General features: G+C 40.3%; 3 protein-coding genes across 4 annotated transcripts; 1 reads left to right on the forward strand and 2 right to left on the reverse strand.

The window, feature by feature from the left end:
- Position 1: 1 nt before the first annotated feature.
- LOC104455827 (type I inositol polyphosphate 5-phosphatase 12) lies at positions 2 to 8,223 on the reverse strand. Its single transcript, XM_010070633.3, is given in 12 exon segments — positions 2 to 758; positions 1,425 to 1,785; positions 1,861 to 1,984; positions 2,141 to 2,408; positions 2,530 to 2,570; positions 2,673 to 2,838; positions 2,996 to 3,080; positions 3,395 to 3,519; positions 4,078 to 4,894; positions 5,626 to 5,878; positions 7,034 to 7,273; positions 7,276 to 8,223. Coding segments are annotated over 12 exon segments (3,405 nt in total). The 5' UTR covers positions 7,847 to 8,223; the 3' UTR covers positions 2 to 404.
- Positions 8,224 to 8,636: 413 nt separating this feature from the next.
- Positions 8,637 to 14,360, reverse strand: LOC104452577 (probable thiol methyltransferase 2). Of its 2 annotated transcripts, none has more exons than XM_018870448.2 (8): positions 14,142 to 14,360; positions 11,632 to 11,762; positions 11,447 to 11,533; positions 10,444 to 10,544; positions 10,247 to 10,346; positions 9,752 to 9,798; positions 9,549 to 9,627; positions 8,637 to 9,075 (listed from the first exon to the last, which is right to left on the reverse strand). In XM_018870448.2, the coding sequence occupies exons 1-8, from the start codon at positions 14,242 to 14,244 to the stop codon at positions 9,022 to 9,024; spliced, it is 702 nt and encodes a 233-aa protein (XP_018725993.2). In that variant the 5' UTR covers positions 14,245 to 14,360; the 3' UTR covers positions 8,637 to 9,021. The 2 variants fall into 2 exon arrangements, with proteins under 2 accessions (XP_018725993.2, XP_010065331.3); XM_010067029.3 differs by lacking the exon at positions 14,142 to 14,360 and adding an exon at positions 12,676 to 14,108.
- Positions 14,361 to 16,520: 2,160 nt separating this feature from the next.
- LOC104455721 (inositol 1,3,4-trisphosphate 5/6-kinase 4) lies at positions 16,521 to 24,158 on the forward strand. The gene is made up of 12 exons (XM_010070490.3): positions 16,521 to 16,716; positions 17,056 to 17,091; positions 17,598 to 17,796; positions 18,504 to 18,595; positions 18,713 to 18,781; positions 19,179 to 19,381; positions 19,789 to 19,942; positions 20,813 to 20,926; positions 22,026 to 22,088; positions 22,603 to 22,748; positions 22,902 to 23,061; positions 23,790 to 24,158. Exons 1-12 carry the CDS (start codon positions 16,588 to 16,590, stop codon positions 23,925 to 23,927), a joined length of 1,503 nt encoding a protein of 500 aa, XP_010068792.2. The 5' UTR covers positions 16,521 to 16,587; the 3' UTR covers positions 23,928 to 24,158.

Raw genomic sequence — 24,158 nt, forward strand, 5'->3', positions numbered from 1 at the left:
GGAACCTCAATAAGTCATTCCCTTATATTTGAGGAAAGATTTTGCATCTCCCCAGGAATTATACACAAACAATATCACCATGCACCCAAAATCTTCTCCCGATTACTTTCCAAATTTCCACCTCTATGGTAAAAGAAAAAAGAGCTATTTTGCCAACAAAATTGTACAGCCTTGACTAACATGTCATTAGTTAAAGAATAGAAGATGACCAATCTAGTTGAAGAAACATCTGAAAGCATGGTAAAAGAATTTGAACCTGCTCCTAGAAGCAAGAAGCTAAGTATTTACATCCGGATATTGCTTCCTCTGCATGAATCTGAGGAAACCTTCAGCATCAGAATAGAATGTGCAGCTGGTAAGGACGCATAAGGTCCCAAAAAAATATCTCATTCCCTCTTGAGCATTCAAGGGTTGTGCGAATTCCGGAAGTTGTCAATGTCAGTAGAATTGCTGTGCTGCCGATGTTCAGGCAGGTAAACTGAACCACCTTGGCTTTTTCTGGAACCGTCCAACTTTGAGTCCACATGAAGCATCTTGGATGAATAGCAGTGACGCACCCGGATCTTGTGGCTCCATGTTTCGGTGGAGCGACTTCCTTGGATCATCAACTTTAAAATCACTTCCTTATCCTGGGTATCTTCAGACCACCAGTTCTGTGGTATACCCTCAACCAAGTCCTCTAGTGTATGCAATTCTTCATGGTGGACTGAAACCTCCACAAATTGTTCAGGTTTTATTATGCCACCAGCTGGTGTCACCTATATTGCAATATGACACAAGATTGCCCCCACTTCAGTTGGTAGATATGTATCTACGAAATATGCAGGAATGATATTCATGAATAGTAGCGGAAAGAATTTGCTAGGAATACAAACAAATATTCTCCTGATAACCTGAATCACTTATAGTGTCCTCTTCCATCAGAAATCAAATGGATCCCTTAAGAAGAAAAGACCCATAAATTGAGTTTGCCAATATATAGAAGCATGCTTGCATTGTTTTTTAGATTGATGCACAAAGATTTTACTGTAGATATACCTGGCTATAATAATGTCTTGGAAAACTTTAGTTGATACAGTTAAAACATCCCCTAAACTAAGCGCACAATTTGAAGGGACCACGGATGTTATGGCAATGATACAACCCAATTCTCCAGGAGATGACGGGAGAACATGGGAAGTGTTGGAATCAACTATCAGATGAATGCTGCTAGATGGCAATAATCTAGTGAAAATGGAACACCTCCTACTGCTAAGTTGTCCTGGGACCAAATGGGGTCAGGCTGCTGCCAAAGGTAGTTCATTTTATTAGATGGCTAATCCTTGGCTTAATTGGTAACTACAGTATGATTGATTAGAAAAGGCTTCTTGATACTGATATTTAACTGTCATTCTTTTCATCCGGCCTATGCAGAGAAACGATACCTCAAGCCATCGTGGGAAGCCGAAGGAACCTCTTGGACGTTGATCTGATGGATGAGCATCGTCCTTCAAAGCAGACCGACCTTCACAAATAAATCTAAACACGGCTTTGTCATCGACACATCTGTTGGTGATTTTTAAAATGAAAGTGTCCTGGTTCTTCAGAAGTATGCTGTCAGTGCTCACAACAGTTTCCGGAACACGACGCATTTCTGCTAGCATGGTCCTGATGTTTTCATTTGATTTCACTATATTCCCAAACTCTTGTCTCCTAACTGATCGATCAGCATGAGCAATTTCAGCACTGAACTTACAGCGTACAGGTTTGTGATCACTGTCAGTCACATCCATACAAGCCTCATACCTTCAAAAAAGAAACAGCATTAATTTTATGCTGAATTCCCCAAATTTAAGTGGGCACAGATGAAGTGGCACATACTGTAATATAGATGTGACAATGGGACACTCCAAGCTGCATTCTGACACTGAAGAGGACCGGTTGTCACGATAGATGATTCTGTCACACCAAGCAGGAATGCGCTTCTTCTCCCCAGAATCATATCCTGATACAGAAAAGCAACTGCCTTCAATACCGGTAACAAAACAAGAACCAATTAAAAGCAGGCACAAAATTTTGGGGAATCTTCAGTAAGCTATTTGGTTCCATGGACTTTGCAATACTTGCAAGAAGCTAAGATCCTAGATTATTAATTCTTTACCTCCTAAACCTGCTTGGTGACGTTCAAACTTGTAAGTTGGAGGAAATCTGATGAGTGCCTCACGCATTCCTTGGAATACTTTCCCTGCCTTCATTTCTGCTCTCAGTTGATCCTTTTCTCTAAGCCAATCAAAGCTTCTCTGGGAAACAAAGTCCCTTGCTTCATCATAAGATATACCAAATAGTCTATAGTTGAAATCACCAAGAAACACCACCATATCTGCCTGTGACAGATCAGGTCTGCCCTCCTCAGAGTTGTGACTCGTGTTCTGTGAAACACCAGTCCTTGTTACTTCAACATAATAAATCTAAATGTATATATTTGAGTGGCAGGAGGAGCACAAGGGCAAGAAATGCTAGCAAGAGTAATTGATTGAAAGAACTACTCACACTCATACTGCGAGGCATCTGTGCTGAAGAGGAGACGCCAGCTGCAACAGAAAGCACAAATGGCAAGCCAGAAGAATAGAGTAGCCAAAATGAATATATGCACAAGGCAAGATAGCAAGACAAAATCAGGTATGGGACCATACCAGCTGCAGCATTGAGTACATTATATGATCGGCTGAATGCCATAGTTCGGTAGATGTGATCAAAATCAGCATTCCGCCGATTGACAGCTTCCAAATGTGCTGCCAAGTGACAGTTCACAAAGCATATAATCCGATCATAGACACGGATCCTCAAGCCTACACCGCCCTGGTCAACCAGCCACAGTCATATCAGTGAATGTCAGGTAGGAGGGCTTTAAAGACTACACAAACTCCAAGTTTACAATTATCCAAGTCTGCTTCTGCAAACATGATAAACTCTAACTTCAAATAAACTAGGAGGTTTATGGAGGAATGGGACAAACCTTATTACCAATTGCACGACCAAAGCCACACGCAACTGCTGCAACATCAACATCTCCAACGTGCGTTCTGAGATTCTTTCTAACCCTGTACCAAGTACAGCGAAAAAGGATGTAAGAGACCCTAGGATGTAATGGGAATATATCTGGGGTTAGGGATATTGGATGTTGGCCCTCTGGAAGTTAAAAAGTAAGACCAGTTTAAGCTGCATACACAAAATATCAACATAATAAAACCAGAGATACGGCATGAGGGCTATAAACTAAGGGACATCAATGAAGGTGAAGTCAAATTTATAGTCCTGTGGATTTGCAAACAGATTATGGGTATTTCAAATCGGAAAAATGCTCTAATCATTGACCCATAAACATCGCAATCACAGTTATCCTGCAAGGACTCACCAGATAGCTATGAGCAACCCAGCCAACTGCCTAGACCCCATACGCTCAAAGGTATTTCCTTCATCCAAAGTCTTCCCGATAGTATCCAGCCACCAATGTCCAATTGAACTCCCTTCAAGCCCTACCTAAAATGGCCAGACTGTGTGAGAACTCATCTTAAAAAAAAAAAAAAAAAAAATCAACGGCAAGTATACATCAAACACATGCTTGAACATGCATGAACTCAAGTGCCAAGCAGCAAGAGGATGAGGAAGGAAAAGATGGAGCAAAGAAAAACATATCTTCAAAATTAACTAGAGATGCATATATGATTGAGAGGGGCCATTTTAGAAATTAACTTAGGAGTTTCATCAAATGCTGGAGGATGATATAAACAGAAAAACTGCAATTAACTATTTTGCTAAGAAATATATGCAGAAAAGAAAGAAAATAAAAGATATCTCCGTTAAGGGATCTGATCAAATTCGTGAATTGGCCGATGGTGTCAAATGATGGAGTGAATTATTGGGTAACCTAATTTCAGAAAATCAAAAGGATATTTCAATAGGTCTTGGCTCCCCTATAAGTCCTAGAGAATGAGGCCCTGTCTATTTTCCACATTTGCTATCAAGAAACAAAAGAACCTTGAAGCATAGCACGATTGACCCATCGTCAATCATCAATAGAAGTCAAAATAATCATACAGTTTCTTTTGCAGCTGACATCGCTAGAAACCCGGCACCCATCTCCACTTCTTGGCACCCAATAACAACAATTCCAACATCTGAGGCAGCAGAACCTATCCACAATGAAAGTGACTCTTGAGAAGCTCTTCCTTGGCCAACATTCCACGTGCCAACTAATATTTTGACATTGTGTTGTCTTGTGTATATTTCTTCTTTTGTGGACAATTCTGACCGTATAATGTTGTCAATAGGTCCTGGAGATGTTATATTCCACCCCCGTATGCCACCATGAGTGGCTAAGCTATATATATAATTTTTGCCAACTGCCAATTTTATCACCGGGCTGCTGTGAGCAATCCACCCAGCAATTACATTTCCCTCGAGGTCCAAGACCTGGATTAATCCACTGATATAGCCTATATAAATTCGTGTTCCAAGAGTACAGAAGCATAGAACTGCACAAGCATGGTGATTAAAATCTTGCAAACGGTTTCCACGTCCATCCCACTGCACCAGTAGCCCGTTTGAGCATCCAGTCCAAATCATTCCATCGGCAGTCTGAACAATTGCTTCTGTTTTCTTGGTATTTTCTTCCGTAAACGCCCCAGCACCCTTTGTAGCCACTCGACGAACTGCATCAGCAGCTCCCATTATGGCATTACGAGATCGCTGCAAAAAACTAGAGCCCTGAGATTTCTCCTTTTTCGATGTAGAGACAAATTTAACTTTCATTTCATCTTCCACCGCTTGATCTGCCGCTGAAGCAACATCAATCCGGTTCTCGATCTGACCCTCTATGTTAAAACATTTCAAAAGCTCTTTTGTGCGAGCATTCCTGCAAACAACCATGTTGAAACTAAGTATCTTCAAAAGGAAGAAGATTGTCATTAGCATTCCTGCAAACAATTACCATGTTGAGACCAAGTATCTTCATAAACAAGAAGACTGTCCTTGAAATGATTTTTGTACCGAATCATCTCTATGTTATCTTTCAAATATGATACTAGCCTTCATATGCTGAAATGCTCAAGTTACATATCCCGTTTGAGTGTCCCAATCATTCTTAAATTGCTACATGTGAAACTTCTGGCTGCATACATCCGGAAGCCCCAAAAATACATATTGGGAATTGGATACCAGCTAGCATTAAATTCAACTTTTAAATCAATAGCTACCAAATAAAATATATGCATATTTAAGAGAATAAAGCAAAACACTTTTTCCAGTACAAGATCCAAATAAAAGCTGAGCTAGAAATCAGATTTCCCACCAATTCATCTTGCAGTTAAACAACAGACAATTGGAAAGATATCAACATCATCCGCAGAAAATTACTTCTAGAAAGCCTAAAAATGTTGAATAAGAAGATTGATCTCTAGAATGAACCAATAGATTTTAATCGGACAGCATGCTCAACTAGAATCAGGAACTAAGTTTGACAATTGACTGCTACCTTTTCTCTTTGAGCAATTTCATGTAAATTTTACTTGTCAACAAGTTATAAAAGAGATTTTCATAAGATAGATACTAGGCCAGTCCCAAAGAAGAGATGTCTCAAGACAATACCATTTTGAAAACGAGAGTGATCCCACAGCCCAAACTTTTCCCCTAACATTATCTGCTGCTAAGCACTTCACATCCGAAGAAGAAATGCTACAAACACCATTGACGGTGACTTGGCTCTTCAGGTCAATGAATGATCTCTCCACCAGTAGAGCAGCCATGTGTTTTTCCTCTGGTGATAGAGAGAGAGATTTTTCAATGGTTTCCCATGGCCATATTTTAATAACGCCACCTTCGAATCCAGTCCAAAGATCACCTGTAGGAATCAACATTACTAGGTCAGTACCCAAGTTTCAAATTCTAATGCATAGTAACAGTACAAATGCAGATACAGGCAGAAATCATTACAACAGCAAAACGTCCATTCCTGGTCATGTAGATAGTCCTTCAAGAGCAAGAGTACTCTGAAATAACAACAGGACGGTAAAAGCAGTAGAGCATTCAACCATTTTTAGTTTAAACATTACAAAAACTTTGGAGCAAGCACATGCTGCAGTCACTTGAGGACTGGAATCATAGATGAATACAATTCATAAAACAAGCCTTCAACTTGGCAGTTGAACATGACCCTCACATTGGCCTACTTCATCCCCATGTCACGAGCAAGTTCCGTCAATCATGCCTGCTCTATTTCACTGAAAATAGTTCCCTAGAAATTCATACGTGTTCACAAAATCAAGTCCGGAAACTGTTTGAATGTCCTAATTAAAGACTTAAGCTGATGCGTGGAGCGAGCCTACATGAATATAAGGCATATTGAAACCCAACGGACAAGCAATGCAAGATATTATTATAAGGCTTTCTTCCTAGAGGAAACTAGACTAAGAAGGAGACTTGGAAATGACAAACAAGGAGCCTCACAAGGAATGAATCTACGGAATCCGGTAATTATATCATGTAAAGGATAAACTGGAAGAGGGGGACCACATGAATATAACACCCCATAAACAAGTAACGTGGGATATTTTCGTGGAAACAACCAACTTGAACTGCCAGAGATGTGCCACGCGCATAATATGGTTAATAACCTAAAAATGAATATTCACCGGTCATCCAGATGCTGCATAACTACATTGTCAACCTTTATGAGCGACCGCTTTGGCCCGGAAATTAATCAAGCACATTCAAAACTGAACTTGAAAATCAAGAAGACAAAAATAATTAAAGGGTGACCATTACGGTCTCGTTGTCTTGATTGGAAAGGGGGTTGGGCGGATATCCAAGTGAGCTTCTAATGTCCTATATTATCAAGTGAAATGTGAATATCAAGCACGGACTCAGAACCAAAGCGCACATTATTAATTGGCAAGTTTGCTCTAGGCCAAAGTAAAAGCATGCAAAACTAAGACAACAAGCAGTGCCACACAAAGAACAGGTACGCTGGCCGAATCATTCAATCACGGTCTCTTACCATAAGAAGTCCTGACCATGGAAAGCACTGGACCGCGATGCGCCTGCCACGACAAGCCTTCCTTGAAAGGAGCATCCGGCTCCAAGGGCTGGTCCATCTTCCAGGATCTGATCTTCCCATCCTTATGACCAGTCCACACCAGCCTATTCCCAGAGTCAACCATCATACACATGGTGGGTGACGTCGTCACCGACTCATGAAACGGCACGGCATCCTCATCACCTCTCCGGGTCCTACCCCGAGCCCTGACCCAACCTCAAACACCTTCTCGAGATCCCAAACCCGCACTCCGTTCTCCTGGCCAGCCCAAAGCTGCGTATCCGTACAAGCAATGTTCCTGAGGAACTTACCCACCTGAGTCTCCTTCAGGGGATGCGGCCTCAGCTCCAGACACGGAGGCCGGCTCGGATGCACAGCTGAGCGCGGCGGCACACGGAAGATCCCTGCTCCGCCGCCACTCGCGACGAACTCCGGCATGGGATAGAGATCCTCCCTGGCGGAGGCATTGCCGGGGCCCACCATGTGAGAAACATAATCAGAGTCGTCACCACCTGGGGAGGCGGTGGAGGAGTAAGGGAAGAAGTCATCCGCATCGTCGTCGTCATCGGAGGAGGAGTGATTGGTGTAGAACTTGTCGATACTGGAGGGGATGCAGTCGTCGTCGAGGCTGTGCTTGCGGATCTGGCGGCACTTCTTCTGGGACAAGGGGGTGCGGAGCTGGTGGCTGTAGGAGTGGATCTTGCGCGGCGGAGGGACGGAGCTCAGGGAAGCGATCGCGTCCCTGTCATCGTCTTCCATTATCTCGCCCTCCATTTCATGTGATTTCTTTGACAGAGTAATTCGGTTGCGGCTAATAGAAGAGAGAGAGAGAAGTGAAGGATGGGAATGGGAGTGAAGAGCGAGAAGAGAGGCGAGGATGACGGAAGCGAAGGGACAAGAATGAAGACGAAGCAGGGGAGCGAGACAGAGAGAGAGAAAGAGATAGAGACAGAGACAGAGACAGTTTCAGTTCGTTGGTAGTTATCGTGGCCACACGTGTGACGTCGTTCGTGCGGCTTTTCCCGCGAAAATTTGTCAATGAAAATGCCAGTTCAATCTCCCTTTACTTTCCCCAGGACAAGACTCCGCGCACATCGTGCTGGAAATTTTTCGCAAAGGTGGTTCACCAAAATGAGAAAAATAAGGGGAAAATTTCACAAAGTCAATTCGATTGTCAAACTAGAGGGACAGATAAAAAAAAAAAAAAAAAAAAAAAAAAAGGTCAGCTCTCTGAGGTTCAAATCCCAGACTAGTCCAGCCTCCTATCCTGAAGATTACTAATCGGCGATGTCATCAGTTCATCACCTTATGGGATCGCCTGCAATCTCTAAAAGGTCTGACCACACGACGATTGTAACAGTAGAAAGTCAATCGTCCACCTCTTTTTCAATTGGGACAGGCCTATCTTTCTCTCTCGATGTGGAATGATTTACGACATTAGACTAGTCAGGACGCGCACTTGGCAGCTCGTAGACTATACATTTGAATGAATAATACGGAACAATGGCTTCAACAATAAAACCTTGCTTGATGCTGTTGTTGCGAATCAGTAAACGCTTAATCCTACGCGAACAATTGCATTGATGGAATTTTCGGTGGTCGGAAATAAGTCAAATTGACATCAAACTTCAAGGTAGAACTGTAAAAATTTTTAAGTTAAGAGGATACAGTCAGGTCTTGCTCCTTCTTGTAATCAACTTTGGGAAGTGCTTTTCTTACAAAACAAGCATGCACCCGAGCATCCAGCTTATTTTTCGAGCTGAATCAGTCGGCATGCTCAGTGATTAAGTCCAGAGTATCTATACATATATAAGTGCCACCATTTGAAAAGACTGAAGGAGAAATGAGGGGAAAGAGGGAAAGCAAATTTGCCTCCCAACTTCTACTTTTTACTTGTAGTTTCTGATTGATGTATGACAAGATTGGAGGATTGAAAATGCTGTAAGATATCACATCAAAGAGTTGACTCTTATCTTCCTCCACCTTCCAATCTTTTCCTTTCCCTGGGAAACAGAGAAGTCATGTTAGAGCTCTTTGATATATGAGCCCACATCCTGACAAACATGATAAGACAGCAACCTTTTCCCTCTTCTGTATGCAACAGGAAGAGATGCACTGCCAACAAGCATTCGACAGTTTTGGTAACGCTTCACCAGTTAATGAAAGTCTAGGCAATAAACCAGTGAGAAAGGATATCACCACCAGCAACACTACTACACTGTTTGACCCACCTTAGACAGCTTAACAAGATTGACCTAGCCTATTTGAAGTAAAGAGTTCTCAAATGGTGGGTGTAAGGTTTCAGTCCTGTTTGTCCCTATTTGTTCAATGTGAGCTTTTCCAATTCTATCAAGTATCCGTCAGAATCGACTTAGAATGTCTCACAACATTACAAAGGCAGGAATACAACAAATACCAATGGTGCATCTCATAGAATAACTACATATCAAGAATAGAGGCAACCACATAGACATACCTTGCGGGGTCCAACAGCCAGTTCATTATCCATAATGGAGATAGCTTCGAAGCCCATGGGACACAATACCTCCTCATAACTGTACAAATACAAATTAGCCTATTTTGCAGCCATAACTATAGCTTATATTATGCAGCGTTCTGCTCATGACACATGTATAAACTACACTGATATCTAAACCAAATTAAATAATGAGTGCTTACTCTGATATCGACACTTTATAAGGAGGTCCACCAATGTGATCGCTGATCTGCACAACCACCCAAGAAACATAAGATGTATTGATCTAGTCTGAAATATTCTTCAACAATCAATTATAATCATTGGATTTTCGAAGAACTATCATGAAGCATCCTACAATCAGCAAAGAACTAGAGATTAATCTCAGAAACCTGGTCAGCTTTAGAAAAGGCTGAAAACTTCTTTCTATGAAAGAAGGAAAAAGAAAGAGAGGAAAAGGAGGGATAAAATAAATAAATAAATAAATAATATATAAAAAACAGCAAAGTGAAATGTGCTATTATTTTTTCACATCTTCAGCCATCACAACAGTAATGTGAACCTTATTAGCATTTGCAAATTTCCCAAGTCCACGCAGAGACCAATTTACACAGTCAAAGTAATTCTGTTCGATTGCGAAAAAAGAAGCATCAATAGAAAGGAATAAGAAAAGCCTATTAGAGAGTAAAAATTAGAACCGGAAACATCAGGGTGATGAGCTCGCCATCTGGTCTCAATAATCCACTCATTTGCTCTGCCCATGCTACTCTCATTTCCGGCTCAATTGCACAAAAGAACCTGCTCATTGCAGGAAAAAGAAATATCTGATCTCCATTAATTTCCTCACACAAATCGAAGAAGATGGAAAGAACACAAATGGCTTAATTTGCCTTACGTATAATCAAAAATAAGATCAAAGAGCTCTGTCGGATGCCAAGTGAAGAAATCCTCCTTCAGGAAGATGAAATGATTTGCATTTGGTGATGAAGAGAACAGCTGCCTCATATATAAGATGTTGAATGAGACTTTGGGTAAGAGAATCAGCTAAGCAAACATCTCACTATTGAACACAAATTTAAGTACCAGACCACATCAGCTTTTTCAAGCTCGTGAAAAACGCTAATTGAAGAGAAACAACACACAAAGCATATTATGGTACAAGAGCTTCACTTTACTATTTAATGGCATCCTGCAGTAGTCTCAAGAATATAATTAGAGGTTGGCATGCTATATGATTGCCTACTAAATAAATCAACCGAGCATGAAAGAGCTAATTCACTAAAATATATGGATAATATGATAAACTAAATGGTACTATGGTACCAAATTTTATGAGAAAACATAGAAGAGATAATGCTCCACTCAAATGATTCTATGTTAATGTCTATCTACTGGTGAACTGACATTAATAGCAAGCAGCGAAGCAACAATCTCTTGGTTCTTTAGCATGTCATGGTATTATAAGTAATAATTACATGACAATATTATGCAGCAGATATGCCCCTTGAACTGGCACTACTAAAGAAGTAAATGCATGATTTCTGGTCCCAAGCACTTTCTGCTGATAGTAGCCATAGAAATTTATATTCTAACAAAGGCAACTTGGAGCAAAAAGAAACGGAAAGTGTCAGATCATCACCTTCACAGGATAATGAAATAAGTTGCTACATACAGGAAAGCAAAGTAAAACACAATATATACTCATAATCGAAGAAATCGTGCTTGAATAACTTTAACAAATTCAAATTATTTCAGATTGGTAGGTTGTCCATCGCTGTGGAGCCCATGTGCTATATACAAAAAGAAGAGATACTCCACACCCAAAAGCAAGCAAGGATGCAATGTGATGCCCAGTCACCACCATGATGCATAAATTTGAGCCCAAGAAGTGTTCTTACATGTACTGCTCTATTTAGGGCGATTTCTGATATGTCTATTCCCACAACATAGCGTTCAGGACAGGCTATAGATACCACATCATAGCCCTGCCATAACCAAGGAACTTTGTAAGGCCCAAAACAGCAGTTTTTTTGCTTTGGATCTCATAGGTTGCTCAAATAATCAAAGTGATGGTACCACTTACCGTGCCACATCCAGGAACAAGAGCCCTGCCTTTTGGAAGAGCACCCATCTGGTGAAGCTGCTGAAGTATTGGGGTCGGTTTTCCTAAATCCCAAGGGGTCAATCCTTGCTCCCAGCACTTCTCCCAACCATCTAATAAGTTAGGGACTCGAGTTATTACATTACCATATTAAGTTCAACAGCCTAACCCCCCAAAAAAAAAAAAAAAAAAAAAAACGGGGAAAATAATAACAATATAAATAAGGCACTGAGAATTCTTCCCCTTTGAAACCATTTTCTAACAAAAGAAAATTTACTTGTAGGCTCTTTGGGCGGAGGCCTTTGAACCAGTGAAACCATATCAACCAATGACTCAAAGAACCTGGTCCACTCTGGAAAACTATTTTGCCTAATCAAATTGTATCAAAGACTATTTGTGGATCCAAAATTGCTCATATGTCCTCATAACAGTGTCAACAGGACACAAAGCTTGTTGATACTTCCATCTGCCAAAACTTTACGCTTTTTACTATTATAAACGCATCAACCAAGGTGTCACCTCACTACTAAAGATATTTCATCTCCATAAATTCTCCTCCCTTGAATTTCCAGGAAAGAACAAAAGGAATGAACCCATCAGTGATATGGCCTAAACTCACGTCGCCAACCTTCGATTTGACCAAACACAATCATAATTTCATCCTCAGTTCGCTTTTTCTACGGCTTCAGTGGAAGTTCTGCTAGGATTTCGACAGTCAGCCCGTCCAAAAGGACGTCTTTTGAACTTCCAGCGACAACAGAAAACGCCACTCCACACGTCTCATGCGATAAAACTGGGATTAAATCTTCCCCCAAAGCACGTTCGCAAAATCTACCCAACTCTACAAGGATTTTCTCTCTTTATCCGCATCTAAAACGGTTCCACACGAGAATAACAGACCGAATCAGCTGAAATTCCAGCTATCAAATCGAATCACTAGCCTCGAATTCCCTCAAATTGACATAAGCAGAATTGGCCAGAGGGAAAACGAAGCGCGCGCGGAATCGAGGGAGCTCCGAGGAGTACCGGTGGACTCTCCACGGACGACCCGCTTGATCCGATCGACGTGGGTGGCGAGCTTGGACTTGGCGGCGGCGCCGTCGTCTTCTCCGCCGTCCGCGGGCATCGGGGCGCCGGCGTCCGCCTCGCAGCCGCGGTCGCGGCTGAGATTGCGGCGCGGAGAGGGCGGGAACGGGATGGCCGGCCGCGGAGCTCGGGCGGATGACGTCACGATGGCGGTCAAAGAAGGAGCAAAAGAGGGAGTTCGCATTTAGCGGGAAGCAACGTTCTCGTCAGCCCCGCCGCCGTTTATCGCCGATTCTCGTTTAAAATCCGAGGGCGGAGCGACGACGGTAGACGACAAGAGAAAATGGGCCGGGCCGGTCCGGGTCGGGGCACTAGAAACCCGAAAGTATTTGCCCGAGCCTGTTCATGGTTTTGAACAATTTTAATTATTTTATTTTGATTTTTTTATTAGGTCTCTTGTTGGTGTAAAAGATTGTTTACACGTTCAATATGGTCAACACGTGGAAAGATTTGGTTTTGGAACTAATTCCAAAACACACATGTTACCTAATTCATTTGTTAGTATGTAAGGATGATTTTACGGTTGCGATGGATTTAAAAATAGTCCGTCTCTTTTAGTACAATGATCGAACCTCAATGGAAATTTGAGACTCTCGGTAAAAAGAACTTCTGCATTTTAAAAGAGAAATCTGAAGTGATGTTTTCATTATATGATAGGTTTTTTTTTTTTTGGTTGGAACACTATATGATAGGTTGACAACATAGATTTTTATTTCATAGTTCTTTTGCTCACACAAAATGAAATGTATTTGATTTTGTTCACTCTAATGTTGTTGCATGGATACTAGAATGCCTTCATGAATTTTGCAGTCTGTTTATTTCGTAAAAATAAATGATTTTGAATATATTTGGACATAAGGACAACACTTAACATTGAAACTCTCATGTTAGCTATGTTCAAGTGAGAGCACTAGTAGAATGAGTAACCTCTTGGAGAAGTCTGTGACGGATAAAGCAGATGATACTTTAAGTGTAATAATTCAAGAATGTCACAATATGATATTAACGTGGGACCTCCTCTAGTAGATGTGTCAGAATTGGTAGGCCTATAACAATTCGGTCCAACAAGGGTGGGGATTGTTTGCTAGGTCCAAAGAACTCATACAAATAGCTACCGGTAGGCTTTTATGAAAATTCTAATTTTAAAGATTCATTCGCAAAAAAGGGTTATCTTATCCACACGCCAGATGGGGTTCTAAGTTTGTATTGTGAAGATTATTGCAGCTTAAGAAGGACTTGGAAAAGGCTAAATTTGTATGCAGTAAGGATTGGCGGGGGATCCGAGTTCAATTTGGAATTAGATTTGCGTTGTTGCAAGGAATTAGCTTTGATGCATGAGTGAATTAGCCAGCCCTTCACCGTTTATGACACTACAATCGTCGCTCCATAGTAATAACTCAACGTACCTTCAGGAAAGCTGTGGATCAGCTCTTGGAAAGCTAGTAGATTCGGCAATAACAATGTCGCCGCGGTCTCCTCCGTCTCTCCCTGCATTTGTTCGGTCGCCATCTTTCGGAGCACGCCGTGAACGAAGAAGAAGATGCTGGTGAATGTGAATGCTGCAGAGGCGACGTATATATGAACAGACTCGAGCGAGAGGGGACCGCTTGAATTCCATGGAGCTCAGAGTTCACCAATTTTCGATCACGGAAAACTTTGGGAACAACCGCGACGTGCGATATTCAGAGCGCCTCTCGAAGCCTCGCCGCAAACACAGCTCTCGGACTGAAGATCTTGTTTGGAATCATCTTCTTTTGTTAGCCTGTGTTGTTATCTATGTGTGCTGTAGCTATCTGATGGAGAAATGGTCCTGTCTCGTGAGTGTTGCCAAGAGAAATGGTCCCGGAAGTCCGACCGGTCCTTTTCGGCCGTGAAAAACCGGCTAGATGTTCAGAAGAAATTTCCACTGAGATTTCATCCACCGTGTGAAAATTGATTCAAGATCGAGTCGAGTCTAGAAGGAATGTTCAGGTGGGATTAAGAGTCCTATCTGCAGGCTATTCTCCTGCTAACAATTTCTCTTTTCTGCAGATTTTGCTCATTGTTGTGGCGAAACTGGAGCACGTTAGCGCACAGCCGACACTAAAGGTTGCCGAGATGTATGATTCGGGCGCATGGGCACCGAGATCGGCTGTTCCAGCAGCTGAATTCTTGTTCCTAAGAATGTTACGGCTGTTAGAATTAGTATGCTCCCGTCTTGTCTGAAGTTCCAATACAGTTATCAGTTCTTGCATTATCGGAGGGGCTAGTCATGTTATCTCGAGAGTCATAATTTGGTAATAACGACGAGGATATCTCTCCAACGGATGCGTTATGTTGCATAGGATTGACAAGTCGAGCCCTGAAATCGCTTTCGATCCATGAAACGTGCGTCGCTCGTGGCGTTTGTCTTGCTCATTTGAAGCTAGAGGACTGGTCCGCCACTGCATGCCATTGTGGAGTCACAGGTGATTAAGTTGATCATCGAACGCCCTGCAACTATCGCAAATGAATTGGAGATGGAAGCAGTCACTGAAGCACGACAAGGAAATCGAGCCGGCACGTACAATCCGAAACCGGGGAGAGCAGCAAAATCAGTGAAGTCTGATTTTCTTACTTTTCGGCTTTCTCCATGAGATGCAGGGCGTTAAACGAGTTAGTCGTGTCAAATTTAAATCAGGTTGAAAATAATCTAACCCGTATGGGTTTAACCCATTTTGATTTATTTGTATGTAATGTAAATTTAGAAACCATACAATGTAAATTCCAAACCCAACCGGTATCATCAAAACACATTAATATTATAGGAAAACTATTTTTCAAGTAAATAACACTATTTTTTGATATTTGGTTAAAACTTGAAAATAAACTAGAAGATATTTTCCGTCTGAAATTCTTTTACTCATGCACCCCTTTCAATAGTTTTTCAAAATCGATTTTTTAATTATTTTTATTTTTATTCATTTTTTCTTTTTCTTAAAAAAAAAAAAAAAAAATTAGTGGGTCTAAGTTGACTTATTAATCGGTTATAAATGGATTTGGGATAGACTCAACCCATTTTTCAATTGGGCTCTATTATAATAAGCCCATATCAATGTTTTAGCGAACTCATTTTCTACCCAATCTATTAAATATGGGTTAAAATATGAGTCATTGATTCATTTTGTCACTCTTAAAATGAGTATGCATGACGAGATCACAATTGCACATCAAGTTCGGGAAGCATTGGCGAAGGCTACGAAGATATAGCTCTGACTAGAAACGTTTCGACCGCTTTTGCCTCGTGAAAATTGAGCTTTGCAATGAACTGGTGAAGTAAGTGTTTCTTCCGAGTAACTCCCAAGTTGTCTTGAGCTTTCAACCTTATGAAGGTTCACATTTCCTAAATGGGATTAAAATTTCTTTTACCAAACACCCTCTCTTTGGGCCAAGGGACTTTAGGTGTTCAAAGTTGCTTCTAAAGGCCACTCCCAAATGCGCCCTTTGACAATTGATTCCCTAAGTCTTTTGAAGAGTTCAATATCGTTTTCTCTCAATATTATGAAATAAAAAAATAATTGATTTCATATGATTATTGTCAATATAATTACGATAATATAGAAATTCATTTATATATGTGATATCTTTAAAAAAAGAAGAAGAAACAAGTTAACGCATAATTTATAACGAAGCATGTATTTTAACTTATTACAGAGTACATGTATTGATTTTTATAATAAAGTCGATATTAATATTACATGTTCACAATAAAGTTACAAATTTTTAATTCGCACTTCAGCTGCCCCTTTCCCTCTTCAATCTCCGTCACTCTCAGTGCGCACATAGCAAAAAGTATTCTGCACAGAGAGAGAGAGAGAGAGAGAGAGAGAGAGAATGGCGAAGGCAGTGAGAGGAGTGATCCTCGACGAGTCGGTGCTGTCGGCCGCGATCGGAGATGGCTGGTCTCTGCAACCGGACGCCGACCCTCTTCTCCGCAGGCTTCGCCACTCTCGGATCCCCACGGTTCATTTCTCTCTCCCCTCTTCTTGTCCCGCCATTCGCGCGTGCATTGATCTTGGATTCGGCATCTCGCATGTCCATGCAGTTCTCCCCGTTTCGGCCTCATCGTCGTCCCCGTTTCTGACTTGGGTCGTGCTTGAATTGGAGAATTGCGAAGTGTTTTTTGAAAATTTGACTGCTTTGGCTCGGTTGTCTTTGCCGTGTCTGGTTATCGAGCTGCCATGCGTTGTTCTCTGCTTTTTCGATGGAAGACTGCGGAGGGACCTCCTCCTCGTCTTCCCTTGTCTTTGAATTCTGATCGTGGGTTTTGTGGGTATTGAGCTTTTCGTTTGATCTTCGCAGGGAATCTTGAACGAGGACGATGCGTCGGCTGAGAAGGTAGTTTTTGTTGTGCCCGTTTGATTTCAAGATCCAAGAAACTAATTGGGAAAATTAAAGTTGGAAAGCTAATCTTTTTCTTTTGGCCTTGATATTTCCATTTTTCATAGAAAGAAATGCCTTTGCATGCTAAAGTTCTGAATGCACCCGGTGTGAATCTCGGATTCAAATGGAAGTTCATGTAGCTTACAGTGTAATCTGATTTTTGATCATTGCGTTGCATCTGGGAAGGTGCATGTTGGAAGTGTATGTAAATTCGCTCCTCCAAGCAATTAAGGGCTATTAAGGGCTGAAATGTTAACTTGTGCTACCTTTTGCTTTACTTCTCGTGTGTTCCTCATCTCGATTATGGAGCTATTTTCTCTTCGTCTGTGCTTGTCTTTACATACCCGTTGTGTAAGGTTGAAAGTTGATGCTCTGCCTGCACTGTTTATGTCTTTAATGTTTGTGCATCAACTCTAGTTTGGTCATAATATTAACAGTTTTGTCTGCTCGATGTATTGTAGGTGGGTCTTTTGAAAAAGCTGGCAACAACATACTCCTTCCGTTACTTTAGCTTCAATCCTTTCTCCATAGATGAAGCCACACATGATATTCGCGAAGCTTGGGGGGAAACTGAAGGGCATATTCTGTACGTAGTCTCCGAGACTAAGAAGGAAGCCTGCATTAGATTGCGAAGCTGCAGTTGGTTGACCACTGTTGTCAGTAAGTGGCATGATATTTGCTTTCTTGCTAGCTTTTCTGTATGTCATGGGAGACAGGTGGAGTTAGGCAAAGGACATAAAACTTTGGTTTACAGCACAAAAATCATGTCATGCATGATTTAAGAAGTGGATGGCATGCTTCACAGTATTTTGTAGATCTCTCTTATCAAAGTAACTTGTGCCATCTAGATCTCGATCTCATTTTCCTTCTTGGAAACCTTCAAAAGTTTGAAATGCTTGTTACCTAACTTAGTAGTTCTTTGGTGGTGGCCATAAAACTAAGGCATGTAGAATGAATATATGAGAGTACTAGTGAATACTGGAAGCATCCTTTCCGTAAATAAATGACTTTAGCAACTGCTTGCTAATTTGTTTCTAAATGTATAACTGTGTGTTTTGTTATGTATAAACACACATTTTTACATACATGTATCAGAACATGGGTGCTGGTTTTCTTTCTGGCATACATGTTTGTGTTGCATGAGTTGCTATTTATCAATTAATACTAAAAAAGATATTCGATCTTATAAGACTATCCATCCTTTTTACCTGCATATATATATATAGATAGATAGATAGATTGATAGATAGATAGATAGATAGATATCAAATACTGGTAAATATGCTGATTCAGTTTGGTCAGGTTGTTAGCTAGCTAATATTTTTATTGTTCTTTTTGTCTAAACTGGTAATAGTTTTCCAATTCAGAACTCAATAGTGGCAGTAAGTGTGAGGATTGGGGCTTGCACATTAACATGCTCGGAGAACTCCCTTTGACTATATGCAACTTAATTAAAAAGGTAGTTTATTGCTACTCTGCCCATTTCATAATGTGATAGCTCTTCATATCTTCTTGTCACTTTAAGTGCATTCCTAATTAATGTGATGGTATTTCTTGTTCTTAATGCACATTGAAGGAAAGTGGAAATGATGTCCTGAAAGTTGGTTACATCATGAAGCCATCACGTGAAGAAGACTTTGCTAAGGTGAGCACCAATGGTGGAGGTAAGTTAGAATCATTATTAAAAGAAATTCTAGGTGCTGCATAGAAATCTTACACCAGCCGTGACATTATGTTTATCAAAAGAGTAAATCATGGAGTAGGATACTTTTTCTAGGGTGTAATACCTCACGGAATGTCTGATTCTCCATATGTTACTTGGCCCTGAAGAGCCTTGGCTCTCAAGCATCTTCATTTGCTTTCTGAAACTTGTGAAAGAAAAAGAAAAAGAAATTCCAATTCTTATTATCATCTGAAACGGGTGAAAGTGCTTCTAATGGTGCTGTCATATGTCTATTGATTCTATTCTGCTGTTCATCCTTATGCTGAAACCTCCATACTTGGGGGTAACTTTTACAAAGATGGTTTTGTAACTGTTGCAGAGAGGGGCATTCCCGATGCGTCCTACTCAAAATGGGCTGTGTTTCGTGCCTCTCATCTTCAAACTCCCACTAGCTTCTCAATTAAAAGGGGTTGACTTGGTTCTTCATAAAGCAACTGACGAAATAGTATCCTTCAACTTGAACAGCTCCTCAGAACTAACTGAAAGAGTTACATTTAGTGAAGGCATGCAAGAACTGAAAAGGTAACTTCTACCACCATTGGCAATTTGCATGCATATGTTTTTTCTCATTGTATAAACTGCTGCCATTAATATTTATCAATTGTTTAATTTTTTTTTCCTCACTTGATCGTGATGACTTTCAATTAGAACGATCTACATTTATTTAAATATGCTTAGCTTATCAAGTGGACGATACTGTTACTTAACTCATAATGCAAATGAGCTTCGTCATGAGGTGCTTTGCTGGCATATGGTTTACCAAATGCACTAAAATCTCATACAAGGAGTGCTGTTCTTGCACATCTTAGCTGTTCTGTTCTAATTGTTATCAAACTAGACAACTCGAGACAAAAGGACCAGTGGAACTCTGTGGTGTTAGAGAAATGAAAGGTTATTCCGTGTTGTTAATCAAGCTTTTTCCTCGGTAGGTACTTGGAGCATAATCCACAGTGTTGTGTCATTGATCCATTTGATAAAGTTTACCCTGTATTGGATCGACTGGAGATTCAAAACTTACTATGTGGACTACGGGATCTGAGCATGAAGGACAGTTGTAAAATCAGGAGTCCCCATCATCTCAAGGTTATTTGTTGGCGGTGTCTGTTTTTGGCAAGAATATATCGCTAACACAACCTGGTGATCTCTTTTTCAGACAATTCTTCCTTAAATTGCGTCCATGAGTATTGTAGATTAAAATTTCAATTTTAGGTACTTTAAAAGTGCGTTTGGTAACGATTCTGTTCCCGGAAATAAATTCTGAGTATAAGAATACGCTTGGTTACTGCACAAAATTTTTATTCCCGGAAAGAAATGCGTTGAGTAAAATTGTATAATTTTGCTGTTTCTTTTAATTTTTTTATTTATATTTTTATTATATTTTTCCTTTTTTTTTTTCTTCTTTCTTTTTCTTTTCTTTCCTTCTTCCTCTTTGTGGCTGGTTGCCGGCGGCCGGCAATTGGCTGGGCGAGGTCTGGCAAGCTTGCCGGAGCCTCGCCGGTGGCCTGGCGAGGCTTGACCTCGCCCTAGCCTGGCAAGGCCAAGCCTCGTGCTAGCTGGCGAGGCTGATCCTCACCATGGCTCAGTGTCGCTCAGGCGAGGTCGCCGGCCCTCATCGGCTGGTTGCCAGCCATGGCCAAGGTCAGCAACCAGCCAAAAGGAAGAAGAAGGAAAGGAAAGAGAAGAAGAGGAGAGAAGAAAACAGAAGAAAAAAGAAGAGAAAAGAAAATTTTGTTTCCAAGAACAAGAAGCTACTTTTTTTTATTTCTTGTTTCCGTTCCAAATCTATTTTCCCGGGAACAAAAATTTTACCAAACACATTTCTACTCTTTTTTTCCGTTCGCTGGAACAAAAGAACAGAAATAGTGTTTCCGGGGAACAGAAATAATTTTTAACAAACAGGCCCTTATTTGTAGAGATCAGCTCTAGATTGATCTGAAGTTTATATGTGTGCAGGTTGATACTTTCAATGAGCCTGAATTAATAACAAGACTTTCAGAAGCAAAGCTATCTCCTCCCTTCATAGTAAAGCCACAAGTTGCCTGTGGAGTAGCTGATGCGCATAGTATGGTACTGATATACATTTCTTATCTGTCCTTAATTATGCAACTTCAACTTCACCTTCGTTTCAAGTGAAGTTGTAGTGCTATTGTAGTGCTAGAGTAGCTATCCTATTTCTGTTGTTCCTACTCTATTCTATTTGCGCTACTTATTGCTTGATGTTTCTTTGAACAGTTTTAAGTAAACTTTATTAAACAAAATAAGATGACTTTATATTCTGGAAATCCATGTTTGTAAGATGCTTCTCTTTTTTTCTTTTTTTTTTCAATCTTTACCTTTCATGAAATCCATAGTAGAAAAAAGATGACTTGCATTCAGAGTTTCCTTTTGCCTTGCTTAGTAATACCTTCTTTTGACGGAACATTGCAGTGCAAATATGCTGCACAAGCACTCTCTGCTTTGGCTGTTTATTGGCAGAGTTGTCCGTTAAACTGAGTTTTTGTTGTTTCTTTTTGATGAATTCATTCAATCAATTTGAAAGATAGAGGAATACCAGATCGCAAAATAGGTTAGTACATCACCCACCTCCAACACCAGCTATGAAAGTAAAAGAGGGGGCTCAGTGGAGAAAAAAAGGAGAAAGGACTTGTGAGAGGGAAGATGGGAGAAAATATTTTGGACCATGAGAGATAAATTCTCCTTGAAGTTTCTCCCAGCAGCAAGGTATCGGAGAACTCTATTTCTTACTATATGAACGGCAGCAATGACAAAGCCTTATCCTACTAAGTGGGGTTAGCGAGATGAATCCTATTATGTCATTGCAATCGATCTTCCATAGATCCTATTAAGTTCTACATACTCCATATATGTCCTTAATGTCTTCTCGCACATCCTTGTATGTATTTTGGTGGCCCTCCTTACTAGCGTCTCCACATCTTTGTGTAGTAACACTTCTCTTAAATCTGCTGTTCATAAAGATGGTCCCACTAGTGTAGGAAGTGGCTGATGAATTCAACTTGTCTTTTTGCTACTACAGTAAACTAGTTTTATGTACCTTTCTTTAGCATAAAATGGTGCATCATGTGTTATGTGCAAGATTATCATCACTTTATAGCGGTGAATTTCTAGCTTGTGAATGTATGATGATTCTTCCTGAACCATGTACCAGGCAATTGTTTTCAAGGTGGAGGATTTCAAAGATCTGAAAGTTCCAGTTCCAGCAATCATTCAGGTAACTTCATGAACATTTAGTGTGGCAAATCTGTTGTTGCTTTAACCTGTTTCTGTAGCCTTAGTTAGTTTAGTTGTGCATGTTGTAGTAATATTACTTACAAATTGGATGATCTTGAGATCCAATCTTGGACTCTCTTTTATTGCTAAAAATATAATTTGGGAAAACTGCAATATGAACATCTGTTGGTGTGGGATTAGTAGTTTTCTGGAATATGTTTATATATCAGTCTTATTCAGGAAAGAGTTTAAAGTACGATGGGCTCAGGATAATTCGTCCTTTGTATTTGCATACAATTTTATCTCTAAGTTTCGGAGAAAATTAGAATATTGAGAGCAAGACAACCAGAGGATTGTTTGCTGAGCTCTGCCAGTTCCAGCTCATGGTTAGCGTCTTTTTGTCCTTTGATGCTGCTTCACAGTCAAAACTTTTAGTGTGGGGGTTGCATTGAATTTGTTAAGATATCTTGATCTTTGTTATTGGTAATTGGTTTTGATGATCCCTCATATAACAGGAGTACGTTGATCATTCTTCTACCTTGTATAAATTTTATGTCCTGGGAGATAAAGTTTTCCATGCTGTTAAAACATCTATCCCAAATGGTGATACGCTGATGAAATTACCTGGAAGAAACGGACAACAACCTCTACTCTTTGACAGGTCATTCTTGCATCTTTCTTTTGTTGGAATTAATCTTTGACTAATATATATATATATATATATACATACAGGGCATGTACAATTGTTCACGTATACAGAGGCATCTTTAGAAATAATTGATATTAGCTTTTGACAGAAGATTTTCTTTTGCAGTTTGAAATCTCTGCCCACTGCCACAAACTCTCAGTTTGGTGGAGATGATGGCTCTATTGCCAAGATTTCTGCTGCATCTCTCAATATTGATCTGGTCAATGATGCTGCAAAGTGGCTTTCCAAAAGGCTTGGCCTGACCGTCTTTGGTTTTGATGTTGTCGTAAGTAACTTTTTGTATCATTTTGTGAAATCTCAAATATTATGAATTCAAAAGTCCCTAATTTGATGGAGATGAGAGTATGCATTATTATACTTCTAGAGGAGAGAAATGAACTGTTAAGCTGCTACAATTTTATGTGACTTTAAAATGATACTAAGGTTGGTGGATCCTCACTAAGACCAACATCTTATCATGAATAAAACTTGACATCTGTTCTTCTCCAGCCTCTAATGAAGATTTGCCATGTCTTAGGATAACCAGAATTGCATTTTTATATCGAACTTAAAGAAGCCCGATAGTGGAATCGCAGATAGTACAACAACCTGCTTAGTCAGCTCCCGTTGAGGCCACGTACTTATTTTACTTTTCACAGATACATTACATTAGTGTTTTGAATAAAATAATCATGCTTATTCAAGTGGTTAAGAGTTGGTTCTTCAGATAATGAGGGCAACTTTGTTATGAATAAAGAACTATATATCAACAAAAGTAAAAGAGTGTGGGACAAACTCTTTTAGCTTTTATTCTGGTGGACTGAATGTTATAGTGAAGGTAAATGAAGAGTACTGAGGTAGTGAAGGTAAATGAAGAGTACTGAGGAACTGGCAGAATACCTTGCCGGTTAACCCTTTCATGTGTTTAACGTAGTCGGCATTTTGATAAACTGAACTTTGAGAGTTTTCCAACTTTTCATATTCATCATCTGTTGCTGGGCTGTTGAATTTCAGGTTCAGGATGAAACTCGGGATCATGTAATCGTAGATGTGAACTATCTCCCGTCATTCAAGGAGGTGCCTGATGACATCGCAATACCTGCATTTTGGCGTGCTATTAGAAGGAGCTACGAACTGAGGAGGACGAACTGATAAGAAGGCGGTTTGCCATGTCGATTTCCACCTGCAATTTTTTTTATCTTGACTAACTTTATCGAAAGGCCTAATGAGGATAATTTTGGAAATGAGGCATTTCCTATAGCATGCTCTTTCGTTTCCGTGCATAGTCTGCCCATGAAAAATATTACTCTGCCTGTTCTCCCAACTGGCTTCTCAGAAATTTATATAAAATGCGCAATGATAGAATTGTGACTTCTATAACGA

The sequence above is a fragment of the Eucalyptus grandis genome, chromosome 1, assembly GCF_016545825.1.
Source record: "Eucalyptus grandis isolate ANBG69807.140 chromosome 1, ASM1654582v1, whole genome shotgun sequence".
NCBI lineage: Eukaryota > Viridiplantae > Streptophyta > Magnoliopsida > Myrtales > Myrtaceae > Eucalyptus > Eucalyptus grandis.